Here is a 20,693-nt window from a genome sequence, read left to right as displayed (position 1 = left end):
TTAATTGCAGTCAGTGTTGTTTTGCTTGGTTATGAGCCAACAGTGTGTGTGTGTGTGTGTGTGTCTAACAATTGATTTAACTTAGCTTTTTGTTTCAGAATTAGGGCGCTGCGGAAGGAAGTCATCCAGAAGTCGCAATTTAAATTTGATATTTTCCTTACAGAGTCATACTGGTTTATACTTAGATTGGAATTCCTTTTCAAGTTTTGTATTAAAAATAGAATGTCTTTGCGCAGGGTGACTTTTTGAATAGCATATATAAGTACCCCCTCCCTTTCTATTTTTCCTTTTAAACGTGGTTTAAGAATAAATAGTTAAACTTTTGTGGTCTTTTCAGATACGGTTAAAAAACTCCAGGACCAAAAACATGACATGGAAAGAGAAATCAAGACCCTGCACAGGCGACTGCGGGTAGGAACACGCGCGGCTCCCCGAAAGCTGTGCCTGCCGCCTGCCCCCCGAGCCGCAGATGCGGCCGTGGCCCAGAGCCACCGGGCTGCGGGTGGGCGAGGCCGTCCCCTCAGAGAGGGGCTGGCACCGTGTTTGACGAGATGCCCTTAGGGAGCAGGGGTTATATCCTGGGAAGAAGCGTCATGAGCCGTAGGTGATGAAAAGCCCCAAGCTGCGCTGACTTCCGCAGGCTCTCCGCCTTCTGTGGGTTTGACCGGTCTGCCACGGCAGTGACGCTCTGACGCAGAGGGCGGGGGAGGTTGGTCTCGAGGTTTGGGTTGACCCTGCGGTGCGGGAGACCTGGGTTCAGTTCCTGGGTGGGGAAGTTCCCCTGGAGAAGGGAATGGCAACCCACCCCAGTGCTCCTGTCTGGAGAATCCCACAGACAGAGGAGGCTGGCAGGCTGTGGTCCATGGGGTCTCACGAGTCGGACATGACTTAGCGCCGTCTCCCTTCCTTCCGTCCTCTCCGTCGCCCAGGCTGTGAGGGGCACTGGGCGCGGCCCCGGGGTTGGCCGCCGTGACTCCAGGAGGCGCCTGCGTCCTCCACGGCCGTGGGAGGCCACGCGGCGGACAGTCCTGGGCTGCTCCTCCTGCGTGTTTTGTCTGCTGAGATTGAATTTAGTGTTTCCCTTCTGGCTGCCTCTTCCTTTCTGATTTTTTTTTTCCGGTTCGTTTTTGATGTCAGGATATTTATAGTTTTTCACTGTTAAATCTCCCAGTGTAGCTCACACACCATATATCTGCCTGCTTGAGCTCTTCACAGGCATGTTTTGGAAGATATGTTTATTTTCACAAGACTAACTTTGAAGCTTGCCACAGGGAAGGGAGGCCTGACCTGATCATCCTTACTGAGCAGTCCAAGTGCTTGCTGCCTCAGCAATCAGGTCAGCTGGCAGCTTTTCCTCACCGTTCACTAAAAGTAATTACGTAGTCTGTTAGAAATAGGTAATAGCAGTTCTCTGGGATTTAAAAGTAATCAGTCATCACTTGAGACAGTGCATTACAGCAGTCTAATCATAAGCACATTTTGTTTTAAAATACGTCTTCATTGCTCTCTTTTTGAAATAAAAACGTAGTTTTTTAATGCAGGAGGAATCAGCGGAATGGCGGCAGTTCCAGGCTGATCTGCAGACGGCGGTGGTCATCGCAAATGACATTAAGTCTGAAGCCCAAGAGGAGATTGGTGACCTGAAGCGCCGCTTACATGAAGCTCAAGAGAAAAATGAGAAGCTCACGAAAGAATTGGAGGAAATAAAGTCACGCAAGTAAGTTTCGGGAAGCCAGCTGTGCCCTTCAGTCTCCGTAGGGAGCTCGTGAGTCCTGGTTCTGTGACGCAGCTTCACTGGGAGGCTGTGCGTCCTGACGCTGCTGTCACTGAGTTTGGGTCCAACGGAAGTGGCCCGAGTCCAGGCTTGTTCCACAGGCTCCCCAGAGCCTGCCGGTCCTCGAGTAGCCCCGTACAGTAGCACGGGCTCCGTGGCCTTTCCGAGCTGCCGTCAGCAGCCGCAGTCCCCGACTCTGGAGGGGCTGGAGCGGCCGCCGCACGTGGCCCATTGCGGTTCCCGCCCCAGCCCCTTGCTCTTCCTGGGCTGTCGCCGTCAGGGAGGGTGCAGACCCTGGAGACAGACTCGGCCCCATGCAGCTCTGCTGCTGCTGCTGGTCTGGGGGCCGCTCGTCTCTGCGGTGGACATGGTGCTGCTTCCGTCACAGAGTTGTGGGGCTGCAGTGAGACGCCTGGGTGCTGCTCGCGGCCGAGGCTGGTGCCTGTCAGCAGGTGGCTCAGAGGCTCGAGTGGAGGGTGCGGGCCGACTTCTTTCTGCTGCTCGTGTGGAGAGCGTCTCGCGCTCGTGACCTGTGGGGCTTCTCCCGTTTAACACAGACGTCTTTGGAATCCTGTGAAGAGCCTTTGATGGTGCACCCCCAGCTTCTAGGGAGACTGTCTGTGAGGGGAGAGACTGGTTTTTGAGGTTTTTTCCTTTTATTAAGTATAAGTGAAGTGAACGTTGCTGAGTCGTGTCCGACTCTTTGCGACCCCATGAACTATATAGTCCTTGGAATTCTCCAAGCCAGAATGTTGGAGTGGGTAGCCTTTCCCTTTTCCAGGGGATCTTCCCAACCCAGGAATCCAAGCCAGGTCTCCCGCATTGCAGGAGGATTCTTTATCACCTGAGCCACCAGGGAAGCCCCAAGTATCTCTAAGTATCAAAGTTGGAGGTTATTATTAAGAATTTGATTGTTCGTTATGTTGAACAATTCTTAAATAGCCTTAGGGAAAAAATTGAGAAACTATTTAACAGGCCAACTTGAAAAGGCTGCTGACTTTCATCGTTGCCCAGGTCTAGCGGATGGCCTGGTGGACAGTCTTGGTGAACTGTTTTTCTTTGACTAAGCAGAACATAGAGTGAGTGGGGAGGTCATTACTTCTTCACTCGTACACACCCTTCCTCCTCAAAGCTCGGACTTTTTACAGGAATGCTGACACACGGTTTGCCCTCCACACTGTGCTGCCGTCAAGGAGAAGGCAGGTGTGAGGTGCCGGGGGACCCAGGCCTTGGCTCCCGGCTGTGTTGCCCGTCCCAGCCACTCGCGTTTTCACGGTGCAGTTTCCCTTCCAGTCCTCGGTGCAGCAGGGAGTTGCCCCGTCACTTGTCCCGGGCCTTGAGGTCCAGGTGGGATTCGCATTGCCGCAGTCACGCACCGGTGTGGAGGGGGCTGGAGGAGAGCCCCACGTGTTTTCATGCAGGGAAAATCCTTCCTTGAGAATGACTGACTCCAGCTGTTGGTATTCAGATTCTGGTGTGTGGTGGACATTTCTTGAAAATGATTAAAGGAGCCTGTCACTTCAAGGAAACAGCTGACGGTGTCTGGCACCAGTGATGGACGCGGGCTCTTAAGCGACTGTTAGGGCTTCGGAGGCCTTGCGTGTGCCGTTGCAGGCTCAGCAGCTCCCCTGAAGGGTCTCCCGATGAGACCACCAGTGGTGCTGACAGGAGACTTTGAAAGCACCCCGTTTAACGACAGGCATCAGCGTTTGGGGAATGCGTGCACCTCTGTGCGCTGTTGTCTCTATGTGGCCAGTGCGGTAGCATTGAAATACTTTTCCCTTTTCCAACTACGTACCCATGAGGCCGCTTTTTTTTTTCGTATCACAGTAGATTGAATACAGAAGAGATGAGAACCTGGCCGTCGTCTTAACCTAGGCATTGAGGAGGTGTGCAGAACCTGGCCGTCTTCCTGACCTATGCTTTAAGAAGGTGTGCAGAAATGAGAACCTGGCCATCGTCTTAGCCTAGACATTAAGGAGGTGTGCAGAAATGAGAACCTGGCCGCCGCCTTAGCCTAGGCTTTAAGGAGGTGTGCAGAACCTGGCCGCCCTCTTAGCCTAGGCTTTAAGGAGGTGTGCGGAACCGCAGAAACGCTGCTGGTGTTGTCTTGTTTCGTTGCTTACTGACTCAGTTGTGCCAAGTCTTCGAGACGACGTGGACTGTAGCCCACCAGGCTCCTCTGTGCTGGGATTTTCTAGGCACAAGTACTGGAGCGGTTGCTGCTTCCTCCTCCCAAGGATCTTTCCAACCCAGGGTCTCTTGCACCTCCTGCATTGCAGGCAGATCCTTACTCCTGAGCCACCGGGAAGCCCAGACGGCACTGGATGGAGCCAGGCTCGCCCTCCGGGGGCAGGACAGGCCTTCCCAGCAGCCCAGACGCTGACTCCCTGTTCTGAGTCGGGGCCTTCAGCCAGACCACCTCCCCTCTCACTGCTAATTGATTACCAGTGTTCTCACCTACACTTAACACAGATGGAAATGGAAGCCGATGGTTACTTAACCTAATTAGAATAACCTGATATAAAAATTTTAATATCGTTTCCTGGAATTCACGAATCTAATAGGATTATCAGAGCAGGTGATTTACTGAGCTCACGTGATACGACTGTGTTGTAGCTGATGCTTTGTAATGCTTCTCAGCTGGGAAAGGGAACGTGTGTTCTCTAGGGCATGTCCAGAAGTGCCTGACTCGTGTGTTGCTTTCAGGCAGGAGGAGGAGCGCGGCCGGGTGTATAACTACATGAACGCCGTGGAGCGGGACCTGGCGGCCCTGAGGCAGGGCATGGGGCTGAGCAGAAGGTCCTCCACGGCCTCGGAGCCGACGCCCACGGTGAAGACCCTCATCAAGTCCTTCGACAGCGCGTCTCAAGGTAGCTCGTGTGCCGTGCTGGGCGGCGGCGCGCTCACGCACACGTGTGCTCTGGGCTGGCTGGCGCGCCTCAGCGTCCTGCTCTGAGTCTCATCGCACTCCAGGCTATGCCAGGGAGTCAGTCTTCTGCAAGCAGAGTTTTAACAGGAGGTTTGGGGTCTGTTCGGCCACAGAGATCTTGGTATCAGACTCGGGCTGACCCCACACAGGGGTCAGGTGTCTTCCCCGAGCCGGGCAGCCTCCAGGTGTGGACTTTGGGCCCGCTTGTCCTCCAGGCCCCTCAGGCCTGTGCACTCAGGTGCTGCCTGACGCCGGCACCCGGCGTCTCCAGGTGTCATCCCTCGTCCAGAAGCAGACCTGGCCCCTCAGCTGCCGTCTCTCCCTGTGAAGGCAGCGCCATGCCGCCCGTTGCCAGGCCAGGAGTTTCGGAGCCTCCCTCCTGCTTGCCCGGCGCCAGTCCGCCATCAAGCCCTCGTGCCCAGCCTCTCGCACACCTGCCCTGCTCTCTCATCTCTGGGAGCGCAGTTGGCGGCTAGCTCAGGCCACCATCCACTGCCATTCAGTGGCCCCTTTTTACTTCCTAATACAGATTTTTTTCCTTTTTTTGGCCACGCAGCATGCTGGGTCTTAGTTCCCCAACTAGACACTGAGCCTGGGTCCCAGCAGTGAAAGCACAGAGCCCCAGCCACTGGCCCCCAGGGATTCCTGGAAGCCACCTTCTGAACAGTTCATTCCAGAGAGGGAGGTTGACACGTGAGCAGCTATTATACAGTGTGCGTCGAATGCAACACTGTGGAAAGCCACGTGAGGGGACGTGCTGAGCCCCACCGGGGCGGGGAGGAAAGCTGCTCTGAGCTTAGCTCCCCTTCATGTAACATGCCAAGAGCGTCCACCACGTGCCCAGCCTCTCACCGGAAGCAGCCACAGAAGCGCTCCTGAGGTCTTTGCACGTGGAGCCCTTGGCTTGTGGGGGTGCTAACCACGCAGTTAGACAGCAGCAGCGAAGGGACCGGCACAGCCAGGCCTGGAAGTCAGCACCGCTTGTCTGGGGAGCACACTGTCCCCCTGGTGGCAGGGCTGCTGGGGCTGAGGAGGTGGGGCGGCAGCTGTTCCCGGGAAGCCCCGAGTGCGGGCTGATCGGTGCCCCCTGGTGGGGGGTGTTTGCGGAGCTTCCGCTGCCCTCCATCACTGCCTCGTTCACTGTGCGTTTGCTGTCTTGCAGTGCCCAGCCCTGCCGCGGCAGCAATCCCTCGAACGCCTCTGAGCCCAAGTCCCATGAAAACCCCCCCTGCGGCCGCTGTCTCCCCCATGCAGGTGCGTGCCTGTTGCTTTATGTTTGCGTGTCCGTAGGAAGCGTCACACTCTCAGTTTGGAAGGAGGGCAGCGGAAACTCCATACTCTATCTATAGGGAGCTTTTTTCTTGCACTCTATTAATCAGATTTTTTAAAGGCCTGAAAATATCAATGAAAGCAAATAAAGGCACTGAGATATAATAAACTTCAAATAAGGTGAAGTTTCTCTAAATAGTGGTTGCCAGCTGAGGTTTAATGCTCATGATGTCAATTTGTAAACTTTTGTAAAGATAAGTTAAAAAATCTCATCTCTACCTTGGAAAACACACTAGTAATTATTAATAGAAGCCACAGTCAGCAGCATTTTAGGTCTTGTTTAGGTAGCACAGGCTTCTCAAACCTGATTGTGCACGAGAGTCGGGTGGAATTTTGAACACAGAGACCCCCGGGCCTCCTCCCACTGAATAGGCATCCCTGGGAATGGGAGACAAGATGAGGAGAGGTGGCTCTTCAGGCCTCGCTGAGGCTGTGAGGGGTCCGGGCTGGGTGCCTCTGCACCACGGGCAGCTGGGAGGCCGGACCAGAGGCTGGAGGCAGTTCCATTCAGACATCGTTGTGGGGCTAGATCTGCGGTTGAGAAACGGGCTGAGCCCTGCTGCGGGCCAGGCTGCTCTCTGTGGCGAGCAGGGAGGCTGCCTCTGGGGCAGCCAGGAGGGAGCACGAGGGCTGGGGTGGGGGCGCCCAGGGCTGAGAGCCATGTGGGCAGGCTGCAGCCCACAGGGCTCCCCCAGGCCCTGGCCGAGGGCGTCTACACGCGTGGCACAGGGTGGGCCCAGCCGGCCGGGTGGGGCCCGCTCTGCAGGGAAGAGTGGCTCCTGGGGCTTCTCAGCGTTTGTGCGGGGCAGGGTTCGTTTGCTTCTGCTCCTCTCCCCACCGTGGGAAGTCCTCTCTGAATCCTTGGAGCGTTCACTTGGGGCCCTCAAGGGCCACACCGTGAAGTGGAGCTAAACAGCCCTGCCCTCAACGACCTTAGAAGCAACGGGCCAAGGAGATCCCTCAGCCACGGGGCAGCGGGCTCTGAAGTGCCCCCGCGATCCTGGCCTCCTCTACCATGCTCGTGTGTCATCTGCTGCTCCCGGGGGGGCTGGGCTTGGTGACTCGCTTCTGATGAGCAGAGTGAGGCAGGATGATAATGGGGGGGAGGACTCGGTCCTGTCTGGGCGGCTCCTCTCTCTGCCTCCTTCACGGTCCTGTGGAAATGGATGGTTTCACGTGGTTTGTGTGGGAACTTGAAAGACCCTGAATATCCCAGGCCTCTGGGAGGGGGCTGGTGGGGGAGGAAGCAAGCTTGGAGGGCGTCCCCTCCGTGATGCCAGCACTTGAGTGACCACACAGCGCCGTCTGACGCCCTTTGTCCTGTGGTTTCAGAGACATTCCATCAGTGGACCGATCTCCACGTCTAAACCCCTGACAGCCCTCTCAGATAAGAGACCAAACTACGGGGAGATCCCTGTTCAAGGTACGGCTCGTGCACCGCGTCTCCTTTCTGTTGTTAATTTCCATCTGACTCTTTCCCTTTGTTCTTGACATTATTCCTGCCACCCTGGTATACGTCTGTGTCACGGCTTTACTAAGGACGTGTCCTGATTGCAGATCGGGAAGTAGTTACTGGCAGACGTGTTGGAATGTGATGCTGCTGGTGTCACTGTGGGCAACCGGAGTCCGCACATTGCCAGGCCCTGTTCTCACAGTGCTGTGTGGGGCGGGGCGGCTGTGGAGACACCTGGCGGGCCCCCGCCGGCCCTCCTGCCTCCTGGGCCCGCACAGGTGTGGGGGCGGGGGCGGTGGGGCCCAGGGCAGGCTGCTGCCGCCTCCACTTCACCCGCCCAGAGGACCTGAGGTCTCCCCTCCGCCCGGAAGGGCCTCCTGCCCGGGGAAGGCGTGTGGCAGTTTAAAGGGTCCCCTCCTGGCCCCCGGGTGGGTCTGGGATTGTGTGTGTGCTCCCAGGCCCCGGGACTGACCTCTTGATGCTGCTTCCTTGTGTGAGTCAGGGGTCACCTCGCCCAGGGCCTTCTCTTCCTCCCAGGCTCACAACCCCTGCGGTCAGCCTTGCCCCCTCCCCTGTCCCCTGAGCAGCCCTGGTCCACGGTGTCGGCGGCTGCGGGCTGCACCCGGTCGTGCTGAGCGCACGACCCCTCTCCTGTGTGTGGTCGCTCTATAGCTGCGTCCGAAGGGCCTCTCCCCTTCATGGCTGCCCTACCGACTCATCTTGATCGGCTCACAGCAGCACGAGGTTATGGGGAAACCTTGCTAGCACCAGCACTGTTGATCAAACTTACCTGTTGGTGAGCTTTGCCTGAATCACTCGATAAAATGTGGACCCCCGGGCCTCACCTTCCGTGTGCTGGCGTGGACACTTCTTCCCACAAGCACCCCAAGTGGCTCTTAGGGACGGACGAGCCTGGGGAACTAGACAGAGATCGCTGTTTTGTGGGTGGAAAGTGGGCGTATCAGCTCTGTGGGCCAGGGTTACTGAGGGCCAGGCTAGTGTGGTGAGTGTTTCGGGGCTTTTTCTGGCTCTCTTCTGTTTATCTCCTATTAACGGTCGGGTGATGACGCCACCGGGCACAGGGGTCTGCGGTCCCCCTGCGAGAGCCGCCCTCACTCTCCACGTCTGTCTGCTCTGATGCCTTTACTGGGCTTGCTTGAAACTGCAAATACAGAGAGCAGGAAACACTTTTGGGGGACTTCTTACCCAAAATTTGATGATAGTGTAGCCTTTTATCTTAAATACTTACCAGGGAAAGAAACCACTTACAAAACTCAGAGCCAGCAGCTGGGTCTCGGTCCTCAGAAGCCACTGTGGCTCTCCAGGCCGCCTGAGAGGGGAGGCCCGAGCGTGGCCGCGCCGTGACCGCTGTCCGGGCCTGACTCAGACGGCACAGTCTGCCCTTGGCAGGGTGAGAGCCCCGAAGCTCGGAAGCCCCAAAGCGCCGCCTCTGTCCACTGTGCTGAAACGTTGTTTCTCCCGTGAAGCGTGTTATAGAAGACGTAGCTGTTCTGTCCTTCCCTTCGTCATGCTTGTATGTCAGACACAGGAAGGTGTTTCAGACCAGAGATCTTGGCATAAGTAGACTTCTGTTGGTACGGTTGGCAGTTGAATTCGGTGGTCTGGGCCATAAGAGGCGGGCCTTTGTAGACTGCATGTGAGCTCGTGTTTCTAGCCTGAGCAGGTACGTGGATCCAGGTAGTTGGGAGGGTCTTTACTGCCCCCTTGTACAGTGATCTTTAAAGTCCACGGTCAGGCGGAGACGTTGGTTGGTCAAGCAGATGGTTGGGGAGCTGGGGTTGCCCAGGGTCAGCGTGGCCTGAGGGTCGTGTTGGTGTCATCAGCTCAGAGGTCCAAGAAAGCGGACCAGTGCAAGGAGAGTCACCTTCTGCAAGGAGAGTCTTGCTGTGACCATCCCACTGAGTTGTGTTATTTGCGGACAGAGATGTAAACCTTTAAAAAAATTGAGTGTTTTGAAAAAACTGGTCTATGGTAAGGGCATACGTAACAAATGTCACACGAAGTTCAAAGGTTTCGCTAGAAAGCCGAGTCTTTTCAGTTAGAAGGAGAAGAAAAGTTACTGAAAAGTTTCACAGCAGTTTCCCTTCTCCAGAGGGTGGACCCAAGCCCGATTCTGGCCTCGCCAGAGCCGGGAGCTTCTCAGGAGCGTTTGCGAGAAAAACGCGCCCTGCTGTGTCTGCAGCCTGTGTGCGTCCGTTCACTTCTGAAGGTGGTTCTTGCTGTCTTGTCTTGATGAACCCTGTCTAGGCTCTCCTATTTTCTCCAGCATATTGTCATGGAACATTTCAAGCACGCAGAACAGTGGAAAGAAGTCACATAGTTCGCTTTTCTCACTGGTGTTTCTTTTCTCTTGGCCCCGCCCTGCGGCACGCAGGGTCTTAGTTCCTGGGTCAGGAGTCTGACGGGTGTCCTGGGGGCAGCGCAGAGTCCTACCCCTGGGCCTCCAGGGAAGCCCTCGGCTCCTGGTTTTAAACCCGCTGCGCTGCCGGTAAGTTTGATGAGGGAAGCGGGGACAGCTGCCCTGCCAGCCTCAGGCGGGAGGACCAAGCAGCGGCCGTGCGCCTGCCTCGAGGGTGGGCGGGGGTCTCTGTGCGGAGCGCTCCCGCCGCAGCTGCGTGGCCCGCCCCGCGGCTCCCGCCGCCTCTTCACCTCGCACACCCACCGCTTCCCCGCTCCGCTCTCAGCACGCTCGCACCTCTCCCGTCCCCAGTGCCTGCAGCGGCTCCGACCCCGGCCACCGTGGCCTCCTGCCACCAGGTCGTCCCCCTCTCATCCGCTGGGCGCTGACAGAGCTGGGTGTGTTCACCGCTGTCCCCGGAACGCGCCGGCTGCCGGCTCCGGCGGCCCTGGGCGTCTCCCGGCCTCTCAGTGCCGCGTGTGCCCCTCGCTTCCCTCCCACAGCCCTCCTCCTCGCGCATCTGCGGACAGGACCCTCCTCTCTCAGCTGCTTGTCCACGTGGTCAGCAGTCTGCGAGTCTGCCCCTGAGCAGCCTTGAGCCCGTGTGTGTCTCCCCTGCCGGCCTCCCGCTGTCTGCCCTGCAGTCCGCTCATCACCCGCGTGGACCGCGCCCTGCCCCCTGCACCCCACCCCCCGGGACGGAAGGGTGTCCGCCGGGACTGTCCCCCTCAGCCCCGCCCCAGGGGTGGGGCCCGCCCCTCAGCCCCGCCCTCGCAGCCCTGCTGGTCCAGGCGTTTCCGGAAGCCCCTCTCCTGCGCCTGCGTAAAGGTCGCAGGTCGCCGCCCTGCTCAGCGCGGCATCGCTCCCGGGGAGGCCTCTCCAGGCTCTGGGCAGCTCTCGGCCCGGCGCCGCTGCTTCCCTGTGCCTCTCGCACGTGGTTGTGTCTCACACGTCCTACTTCCGCCGTAGACTCAGCTCCACGAGGGCAGGCTCCTGCCCGCTGCCCTCCTCGCTGCAACCGCACGTCGTGCCCAGTGGTTTCGTGTAGCGCACGGGTCACAGACGAGGTTGCCGAGAGCAGACCCGGTCACCGCAGCGTCTGCGGTCTCCTGCCTGCCTCCTCTGCCGCGGCACGCTGGCAGTTCGCGTGTGCTCTGACCCACGCGGCAGGGCGGAGGGTGTGTGCGCGGGCGCCGCCCTGGCCCGCAGGAAGGTGCCTCCTCAGAGTGTAAGTGCCAGCCTCTGCTGAGCTGAGACGACGTTGGTCCTTGGGCACGCATGCGCCGGCGGCAGCGGCGGGCAGGCTTCTGTGCGCTGCGCCCCCGTCGTGTGCCCAGGGGCCCTCGCCCTGCGCCCGTGTGCTTCTGATGCCTGGTCTCACCCTCGTCCCCTGGGAGATGAAGCCTCTGGGACAGAACCTGTCTTGTAGCTGTGAAGTGGGCGCTTGGGCTCCTGTTTCCTGCGGCTTCCGCGCTCCCCCGGCTCTCCTGAGTCCATCTTTGGGCACGATGCGCGCTTCTGTGAGGGCGCGTGCAGCCGCTCGGGGCTCAGGGCGTGTCGGTTCAGGACGAGGAAGGAGTGGTGGCTCTGGGCTGGGTGGGCCTGTCTTCACCCGCTCGCTGCCCTGCCTCCCCTCCAGGGCACCGTGTGGGCAAGGCCTCACGCACGTGCCTCCCACACTCGGGAAGTGCAGGTCAGAGTGAGAGATGCTGTCCTGGAGAGACAGCTGACGCCCTGGTGGCTGAGAGGGAGAGTGTGAAGCGGGCGGTGCGCACGGGCTGTCTGTGTCGGTCGCGCTCTCCTTTCCCATCCAAGTGTGTTGCACTCAGAAGAGGTGAGCAGTCTTCACTAGCCCCACCTGACACGCGTCCCGGGCACACGCAGCACGTCCGGCCCTCCTGTGCCCGTCCTCCCAGCCTGACTGCAGTGGCGCCGGGCACGGAGGCGAGCTGGCCTGGGTCTGGGGCGCCCACTGTGGGAAGCAGGTGTCAGGGAGGGGGTGTTGGAGCTTGGCCCCAGGGTGGTGAGATGGCTGGGCCAGGGGCCAGGGGACCTGCTGCCCCAGGGCTGGGGACTCCAGAGTCCCCCGACCCCGCCTGGTGTAGTGGAGGGGGGGACAGGTGAGGGGGGGACTGCTTCTGTCCTCCCTGGGGTCCTTGCTGCCCCCAGACTGAAGTCCACACAGCGGCCAGGGAGGCTGTCGTCCTCCAGCCGCACCCCCCCAGAGCCATCCCCCGAGGCCATCTCTGCTCTCCACCAGCCCCAGGCTCAGCGGCTGGGACTGTGGCCCCTGACCTTTGCGGTGTGTCCTGGGCTCAGTGCTGCTCCCCAGCCTGTTCTCCAGCAGCATAGCCAGCCAGACAGGGTCTCGTCAGAACGCTGCTGAAGGCTTCCGGTCGCCCCAAGTCGTGGTGGGTGGCCTCCCCCTCTGGCTTGATGACCCTGAATCGTCCTGTGCTCCCGTGTGCGTCCTGACTCGCCTCTGGCTGTGGGCTTGTGTGCCCCCGCCACACAGCCATGCACTGTGGGCTCACAGCAGGGTGTGGACCTAGTGCCTTTAGACCCTGCTGCAGCAGAGGGTCTTGGACTCCTGTTGCATTGTATCAGACGGAAGTAGCTCTCAGGGGCTTGGAAGCGTCTGTCTGCACTGAGTGTCTCATCCCTGGAAATACGAGTGAATGAAACGGCCCTGTCGGCAGGCGGCGTTTGTGTCGGGGACTCTGGGAGCCGCCGAGGGGCCTGGACGAGAAGGAGGGGCCAGCCTCTGGGGCGAGAGGAGAGCTTCCTGCTCCCTGTGCCCTTGAAGTTCGGGGTCAGGTCTCCTCACTGTGGCGTTTTCCACCCTCTGCAGAGCATCTGCTGAGAACGTCTTCGACCAGCCGACCTGCTTCTCTGCCGAGAGTGCCTGCCATGGAGAGCACAAAGACCATCTCAGGTACTGCCCTTCGTCTGAGATGGCCTTTAGAGGTGCATCTGGAAGGTCTGCTGATGGAGTTGAGCTCCTTCTCTTTAGGCTTGTTTAACCTTACCTGCCTCTTCAATTGACTGTTTTTCACTCTGAATTTCCCCATTGTATCTTACAGATTTCATAGAAATCATATTTCATGGCCCTGATTTCAAAAATAAAAAGAGCTAGATAGTTCCATTCACTTAACAAATGTGGGATCTGCCCAACCCAGTGATCAAACCCAGGTCTTCTGCATTGCAGGCAGATTCTTTACCAGCTGAGCCACCAGGGAAGCCCAAGAATACTGGCGTGGGTAGCCTATCCCTTCTCCAGAGGATCTTCCCCACCCAGGACATGAACCGGGGTCTCCTGCATTGCAGGCAGATTCTTCACCAGCTGAGCTACCAGGGAAGCCTGTAGTCGTGGAAGGTCGGGATACTCACCGCAGGCTGTGCTGTGACTGTTCTGGAGGTTGTTTCCGAGCACACCAGAGGTGCTCTGAAGCCGGGCGTCTGCAGTGTGATTGGCCATGTGACAGTGCTGTGTCTGATGGGCGCGTGCTGGTTTCCTTGAGCCAACATTTCATTTTTGTCAGCGTCCTTGTTATTTTCCTTCTGTGGCTTTTTTTTAACCCTCAGTAGCTCAACTAGAAGTTGGACCAGCAAAGGAGAGGTTTCTTAACCCTGCCTCCTGTGGGCACCATCCCACTTGGCTGTGAATTTTAGTTGGTACAGTTTTTGGATACCTTAGCTGAGTGGGAAGTCCAACCAAAGTCTCTCCTGCAAAGCCAAGGTCCAGAGCCTTTTCCTGTAACAGGTTCTTCCCGTTCTTCCTTAGTCTGTTTCTTGTGCTTCATATAAAATGATGACGGCTTCTCATGCAGTTTCCTAACACAGCGCTCGAAAGAAACTGCAGATTTATACAGAGATTTGACAGTGGAGGAAAAAGGCAGCATGGTTATGAGACTATGTCGGATGCCCAAGCGCATCCTTTTCCTAAGACCTTGTCGTAGAAAGCGCGTCTCCTCCAGGCCTTGGAGCCAATCACTGCGCCAGCGCAGAGGTGCAGGCCCTCCACCGCCAGGAGGTGCTAGCCGGCCATATGGGGGGGGTGACAGGTGCTGGCAGGCCTGCGTCCCAGCCAGCCCGGGCTGGCGCCCCAGCGCTCCCACGCCAGCGCCTGCTGCGGAGGCCCGTCCAGGGTCAGGGCCTGGCCTCGTGTCTCACGGCTCACATGCGCAACCCGGCCCTGTGAGCACCCGCTGGTCCCCTGCGCCTTGTGGACGGAAAGCCACCTCCCCTGTGGACCCGTTGTCGGGCTGCTTCTACCTCCAGTTCTCAGGGCTTTCTACGGCCAGCACGGCGCGTGCGACTCGGTCGGACTCTCCAAGTAGGACTTTGCTGACGCTCCTTACTTCTCGGTGGTTGACTGGACATGACATCTTCTGCTGTTTCGTCTCACTGATTCCTGTTTTTCTGAACTTTGGCTTGACCCCAAATCACGCAAGGGCCCTGTCTTTCCTTTCCGTCGCCTCAGTGCTTTTGGCCAAGTTCAGGAGGGTTTTGTTGCTTGTAGTTGAGAGCAAGTGTTGCTTTGGCTGGGTCTTGTTTGTGACTGAACCAGGTTTGGTGGGACTCACTGTGAGCCAGGTGTGTGCTGGGATGCGGGCTTCTCTGCACACTTCAACAGCTGTCCCTTTTCTACGGTTTTTTTGAAGTGAAAAAAATAAAATCCTTTCACGTTATCAGTCAGATAAAGACAGTGTTAGTTTTTCCCCCTGCATGGCAGTTTCTGGCCTTCCCCTGTGGCTCAGAAGGTCAAGAGTCAGCCTGCAATGTGGGTAGGACCCGAGTCTGATCCCTGAATCAGGGAATGGCAGCCCGCTCCAGTATTCTTGCCTGGAGAATGCCAGGACCGAGGAGCCTGGTGGGCTGCAGTCCCTGGGGGCACAGGGTCAGGCACGACGGAGCGAGTAACGCACACACGGCGGTTTCTGCTCTGTGGGGGACCTGCTGAATGAGAGTCTCGAGCTCAGTTTAAACTGCTTCTGCTCTGACCTGCAGTGTCCAGACGGAGCAGCGAGGAGATGAAGCGTGACGTATCCGCTCCTGAGGGCGCGTCGCCCGCCGCGCTCATGGCCATGGGGGCCGCCTCGCCGCAGCTGCCGCTCTCCTCCTCGCCCACAGCCTCCGTGACCCCCACCGCCCGGAGCCGCATCAGGTAGAGGGCGCGTCCTGCGGGGGCACTGCCCCCGGGCCGGCCCGGGCCTTGTGAGAGCGGACGATCGGGCTGTGGAATAGTGGCATCCGAGCCCTGGTGTGTGTTCCCTCGTTGTGGGTTGAGTGTTTTCTGATCCACTCCTCTATGCCCAGAGTGGAGAAAGATGACAAAAAGTGCAGAAATAAAACAAAGTTACAGAGAGAGTTACTTCCCCCAAGCAGCTGGTGTTAGTTTTGGGTTTTTTTGTGGGTTTTTCTCTCTTTTTTTTTCTTCCAGTTTTGCTTTTTTAAAGTAGCAAACAGCTGGGTGCAAAAGTGAGCTCAGTGGCGCTGGGACGCCGCCTGTGAGTGGAGAGCGAGGAGGCTGGGGCGGGGGCCTCGGGCGGCTGAGGGCCGAGGGCGGGGAGGAGGGCGGGCGCTGGCAGGCCCGAGGCTCAGTGCGTGCGCGGGCGGAACCCGAAGGGGGCGGCAGTGGTTTTGGACCTTTCCTGTTTATCGACCTACGGGTCTGAATAAAAGTGGACTATCTGGGCTCTCAGACTCAGATCATACACTCAGGTTTAGCGCCCTGCCTCTCGGGGACCGGCCTCTTAGGAGAGCGGCCCCAGGCGCAGTGAGCAGCAGCGGCACCCACCCCTCCGGCCGAGCGAGGCGAGCGCCGTCCACCTGGGCTGTGTCTAGCGCCCCAGGCGGGGGCGCCGCCTGCTCCTGGCCCTTCTGCGAGAGGCCGTGCGCCTGCCCAGGACCGCTCCTGGCCCTGGCTTCCTTGCCCGGCAGTAGTGACAGGAGACGCGCCTCCCCCTCGGGGGCTCCGAGCTGCAGCCCCCAGTGCCCATGGGCTGCACTGGGCTTCGGTCTCTAGCAGGACGTGTGGGAGCTAGACTCAGCCTCTCACGGTGGTTGTGACAGTTTTGTTTTCCTCTTGGCTTGCTCTTTTGTTTTGTTCGCATCTCACCTTTATCTTCATTCTCGTTTCCTGTGTTCGGTGCTGTTGTGACAAACCTCTGAGCGCTTTCAGCTAGGACAGGAGTATGGTGAGCCAGCGCATGCGTGAAAGTGCTCTTTGAGACAGGGGTCTGACTGCAGGTTGGAATACTTTTGTATTTTACTTTTGGTTCTAAAATAAACAAAGATTGGTGCTATTTCAACACACCTCTCAACTGGAAGAGCTTCGTTCTTCGGGCAGGCTCTGGTGTCCTGTCATCCTCTGTAGGGTGAATACAAGCAGAAGGGCCCCGCGCCGCCTGTGACATCTGGGACACGGGCTGGCCTGTTGGGTGTGCGGTTGTGGGGCTGGAGTCTGCTTTCCTTGCGCAGTCAGCGCTGGAAATCAGAGCAGCTGTGCAGAGGGCTCTGCTGGCCAGGGACGGCTTGCTCTGCAGAGCCCCGCTCTCGGCAGGCTTCTGCATTCTGTCCTGCCCCTGGAGTGGCCCCTGGAAGGAGGGATTGGTGCTGGACGGGTTGGGTTCAGGTCTCCCTTGCTCCATTGCCACGCTGGCCACAGTCTCTTTAGATTCAGTGTCGGATCTGGGGCAGGATGTTATTCTGCCCCCAAGCAGGTGACAGTGCCCTGAAGTACCCCACATGGAATCTTCGGGGATGACCCCTGGGTAGTGGCTGAGCCCTCCCCCAGCTCCAGCGTGTGTCCATCCCACACAGCACGACGATGTTCCCTGAGGGGCGGGCCCGTGTTGCCCGCCGCCCAGCGCCTGCACATGGCCTGACATGGTCGAGCCTCGCAAGGGGGTGCCGAGTGAGTGAGTTTACAGAAGAACCCTATTTTTATGCAAGGGAAAATGCTGATTGCTTGCAGTCAATAAAGAATGTGCAACTTAGCAGTCAAGACTGGGAGACGGCTGTGGGTGGTGTTCCCGCTTGCTGCTCTTTTGTCCTGTCTGCTTCCCCAGCTGTGTGCTCTCTGAAGGCAGAAGCGATCCTCCGCCTGGGCTAACCCTGTCCTTTGTGATTATAGTCAGTGCTTTTAAAAGAAGGTGAAGCGACCGAGGACGTAGACATTGCGTGAGGTGAAACGTAACGGCAAGGAAGGCCGAGGCCCAAGGGGAAGGGGCCGTGCGGCCCTCGCTCGCTGCTGGCGCGGCCGCTGCGCTCCGAGCGTCCCAGGCCGCGGCGCGCCGGCCCTGCGCACGGCGTCCCTGTGGGTGCTGGCAGGGCCTCCCTTCAGGCGGCTGAGCCCCAACAGCGGTGGGTCTGTGGGACCCGTAGAGGTTGGCAGGAGTCGGACGCGTGCAGATGCCTCTGGCCGCTGCCCGCCTCCCAGGAGTATTTGCTCTGTTGAGGTGCTCCGTTCTGTTCTGTTGGCTTTCTGGCTTGGAAGGGTGCTCTGATGAGGAACACGAGTTGAAATGTTTCTTCTCTCCACTTCCCAGGGAAGAAAGGAAGGATCCTCTGTCGGCCTTGGCGAGAGAATATGGGGGGTCCAAGAGGAACGCCTTGCTGAAGTGGTGTCAGAAGAAAACCGAGGGCTATCAGGTAACCGTGTCCTTCCGTCCAGGGGAGCCGCTGCTGGCACGGACCACTGAGCAGCGCGAGCCTTCCCGTCCGAGGCGGTGGACCGCCACGCTGCCCCCGTTCAGCTGCCGTAGCATTTCTTAGCTAAGTCCTGGTTGAGTGCTCTGTGGAGGCCTCATGGGACTAAGAGTGAAAATGTATCTCTCTGTAAATGAAGCTGTTGCTTCTCTCGCTTATGGTTTTCGCTGCGCTGAGCTGTGTCTCTGAGCGTTTCCCCTTCCCCGTGCGGGCTCTGCGCCCAGGCCAGCCCTCAGCCGGGCCCTTCTGCAGCCTGCCCCCCTGGCCCTCTGTCAGCCTCTCTCTGGTGTTATTAGCCTGTCTGTAGAAGCTGAAGTATGACTGGCTTGTGATGCGTTAGTTTCAGGCGGGCAGCAGAGTGACCCTGGGACTCGTGCGGCTCTTCTCCATCACAAGCCCCTACCCGGCGCTGCGCGTGGCTCCCCTCGCTGGGCAGCAGGGCGTTGCTGTCCCTCTGGCTTATACACAGTGGCTTGTGTCTGCTGATCCCACGCTCCTTTTATCCCCTCCACCACTGTCCTCTCTGCTGACCATACGTTTGTTTTCTACGTCTGTTAGTCTGCTTCTGTTTCGTAAATGAGCTCATTTGTACCACTTTTTTAGATTCCACCCGTAGTGATAGCATGTATGTGTCTTTCACTGGCTTTCTTCACTTAACACGACAATCTCTGTGTCCGTCCACATTGCTACAAATGACATCATTTCATTCTTTTCTGTGGCTAAGTAGTCATCGTGTGTTTGTCCCCTGCGTCTTCATGCACTCACCTGTCCATGGGTGTTGAGGGTTCTTCCGAGACATTATGCTGAACTCAGGAGTACAAATCTTAGCTGATTCCCCTTATATGAAGTCCCTAAAACAGATTGATGGTGACTGAAAGTAGAGTGGTGGTTGCCAGGGGCCTGGTGTCACGGCAGTCATCATTTAGAGAGCAGAGTTGCCGTCATGCGTGAAGAACGTTCTAGAAACGGAGGCTGGTGATGGTTGTACAACAGTGTGAATGAATGTACTCGACGGCACTGGACTGTCCGCTTATAAAACAGTCGTTCAGCAGAAGAAGCAGAGCGGTGAGTGACTGGGGTACAGCCTGACAGGAAAGCCTAGCCACGGACACGGGACCCAGACCACAGTCAGCACTCATAGACTGTGTGCTGATCAGGCTGTGAGCCGTCTCGCACAAACTGCCCATCAGCAGCAAAATGCACACTCTTCTCAGGGGCCCGTGTGCTGAGCAATAAAACAGATGTTGGTAAATTTTAAACCGTTGAGATTATACAAAGTATCTTTTCTGATCACAGTTGAATGAAGTTAGAAATTAATAGCGGAAGAAATATTCACGACATGACATAACAAAACTGTGGGAGATGCTGAAAAGGAGCTCCTAGGGAATTTCTAGCTGTGAACACCAACCTTTAGAAGAAAAATCTCAAATCAGTGATCTAACCTTCTACCTGAAGAAAGTAGAAAAGGAAGAACACAAACTCAGCCTAAAGCAGTCAGAGGAAGGAAACAAAAAGATTAGAGCAGAAATCACAAATCGAATCAGCAGAGGAGATAATTGACACCAGCAGTTGCTTCTTTGGCAAGATCAGCACATATACAGACCTTTGCCTAGATTGACAAAGAAAAAGAGGAGGCTGAAATTACTAGAATCTGGAATAAAAACAAGGACTTTTACTAAATGACCTTATAGAAATGAAAAGGATTAAAGGGAATACTGTGAACCGTACACCAGCGAATTACTTAACCTCGATGATTCTGATTCCTTGCAATATACAAGCTATAAAAAGCCGGCTCAAGAAGAAAGAAATCCCGAACAGACCTATCGCAACTGAAGAAACAGAATTAGTAATGAAAACAGTTTCAACAAAGAAAAGCCCATGGCCATAGGGCTTCCCTGGTAAATTTTACCAAACGTTTACAAAGAATTAACAGCCGACTTTGTCAGACTCTTCCAAAAATAGAATGGAGAACATGTCCTCGTTCATTCTGTGAGGCCAGTATTACCGTGATTAACAAAGCCAGAAAAAGACATCACAAGTAATGAAAATTGGAGACCAATATTTCTTATGCAGAAATCCTTAATGAAATACTGACGGAATCCAGCAGCAGATAGCAGGACTTGTGAGCCGTGACTGAGCTTGATTTATCCCAGGAGTGCAAAGCTGGCTCAACACAGGAAAAGTAAAAGGAAGACACCCTGTCATGGAATAAAAGGGAAAACCCATTCATGATGAACACACCAAGCCTGTTCTAGAAGGGTGCTGCCTCCAGCTGCCCAAGGGAGACACTGTTGAATACACACACTCGCCTGCTGGTGAGCCTGAGCAGGAAGGGTGCGTCCTCACCGTCTCTACTCGAGGTTCACTGCGGGGTGTGAGGAAGGGAGAAAAGGCATTGGAAAGGCAGCGGCAAACCTGTGTGTCTGCAGGGGACCTGAAGGCCACGTAGCAGACCACTAGGGTTCACAGAAACGCTGGTGGAGCCGGGGAACAGATTCCGCAGACAGAGGGTGCACTTCAGTCGCTCAGCCGTGTCTGACTCTGTGACCCCGTGGACTGCAGCACGCCAGGCCTCCCTGTCCATCACCAACTCCCGCAGTTCACTGAAACTCACGTCTGTTGGGTCGGTGATGCCGTGCAACCGTCTCATCCTCTGCCGTCCCCTTCTCCTCCCCCCTTCAATCTTCCCCAGCGTCAGGGTCTTTTCAAATGAGTCGGTTCTTCACATTAGGTGGTCAGAGTATTGGAGTTTCAGCTTCAGCATCAGTCCTTCCAGTGAATGTTGAAGACTGATTTCCTTTAGGAATGACTGGTTTGACGACCTTGCACTCGTGTAAAAATTATCTGCGTTTCTCTATACTAGCAGTGAAAACTGAAAATGAACTTCAGAATTTCCATTTATAGTAGCATAATGTTGCTGCTGCTGCTAAGTCGCTTCAGTCGTGTCCGACCCGAGATGGCAGCCCACCAAGGCTCCCCTGTCCCTGGGATTCTCCAGGCAAGAACACTGGAGTGGGGTGCCGCTGCCTCCTCCAATGCGTGAAAGTGAAAGTGAAGTTGCTCAGTCGTGTCC

The 20,693-nt window shown here is 57.0% G+C and overlaps 1 protein-coding gene across 4 annotated transcripts in view; it reads left to right on the top strand.

The window, feature by feature from the left end:
* The window catches only part of SPECC1L (sperm antigen with calponin homology and coiled-coil domains 1 like), an 85,122-nt gene that overhangs the window by 44,657 nt on the left and 19,772 nt on the right, over positions 1-20,693 (top strand). For all 4 annotated transcript variants that reach the window (XM_018044910.1, XM_018044908.1, XM_018044907.1 and 1 more), the window contains 8 exons: positions 338-411; positions 1,542-1,717; positions 4,484-4,647; positions 5,869-5,960; positions 7,368-7,458; positions 12,759-12,842; positions 14,918-15,074; positions 17,461-17,563. In XM_018044910.1, the coding sequence (XP_017900399.1) occupies positions 338-411; positions 1,542-1,717; positions 4,484-4,647; positions 5,869-5,960; positions 7,368-7,458; positions 12,759-12,842; positions 14,918-15,074; positions 17,461-17,563 (941 nt within the window). The remainder of the gene's footprint in view (positions 1-337; positions 412-1,541; positions 1,718-4,483; positions 4,648-5,868; positions 5,961-7,367; positions 7,459-12,758; positions 12,843-14,917; positions 15,075-17,460; positions 17,564-20,693) is intronic.

The sequence above is a fragment of the Capra hircus genome, unplaced genomic scaffold (assembly GCF_001704415.2).
Source record: "Capra hircus breed San Clemente unplaced genomic scaffold, ASM170441v1, whole genome shotgun sequence".
Taxonomy (NCBI): Eukaryota; Metazoa; Chordata; class Mammalia; order Artiodactyla; family Bovidae; genus Capra; species Capra hircus.
The sequence above is the reverse complement of the archived record's forward strand: the minus strand, read 5'-3'. Positions and strand labels throughout refer to the sequence as shown.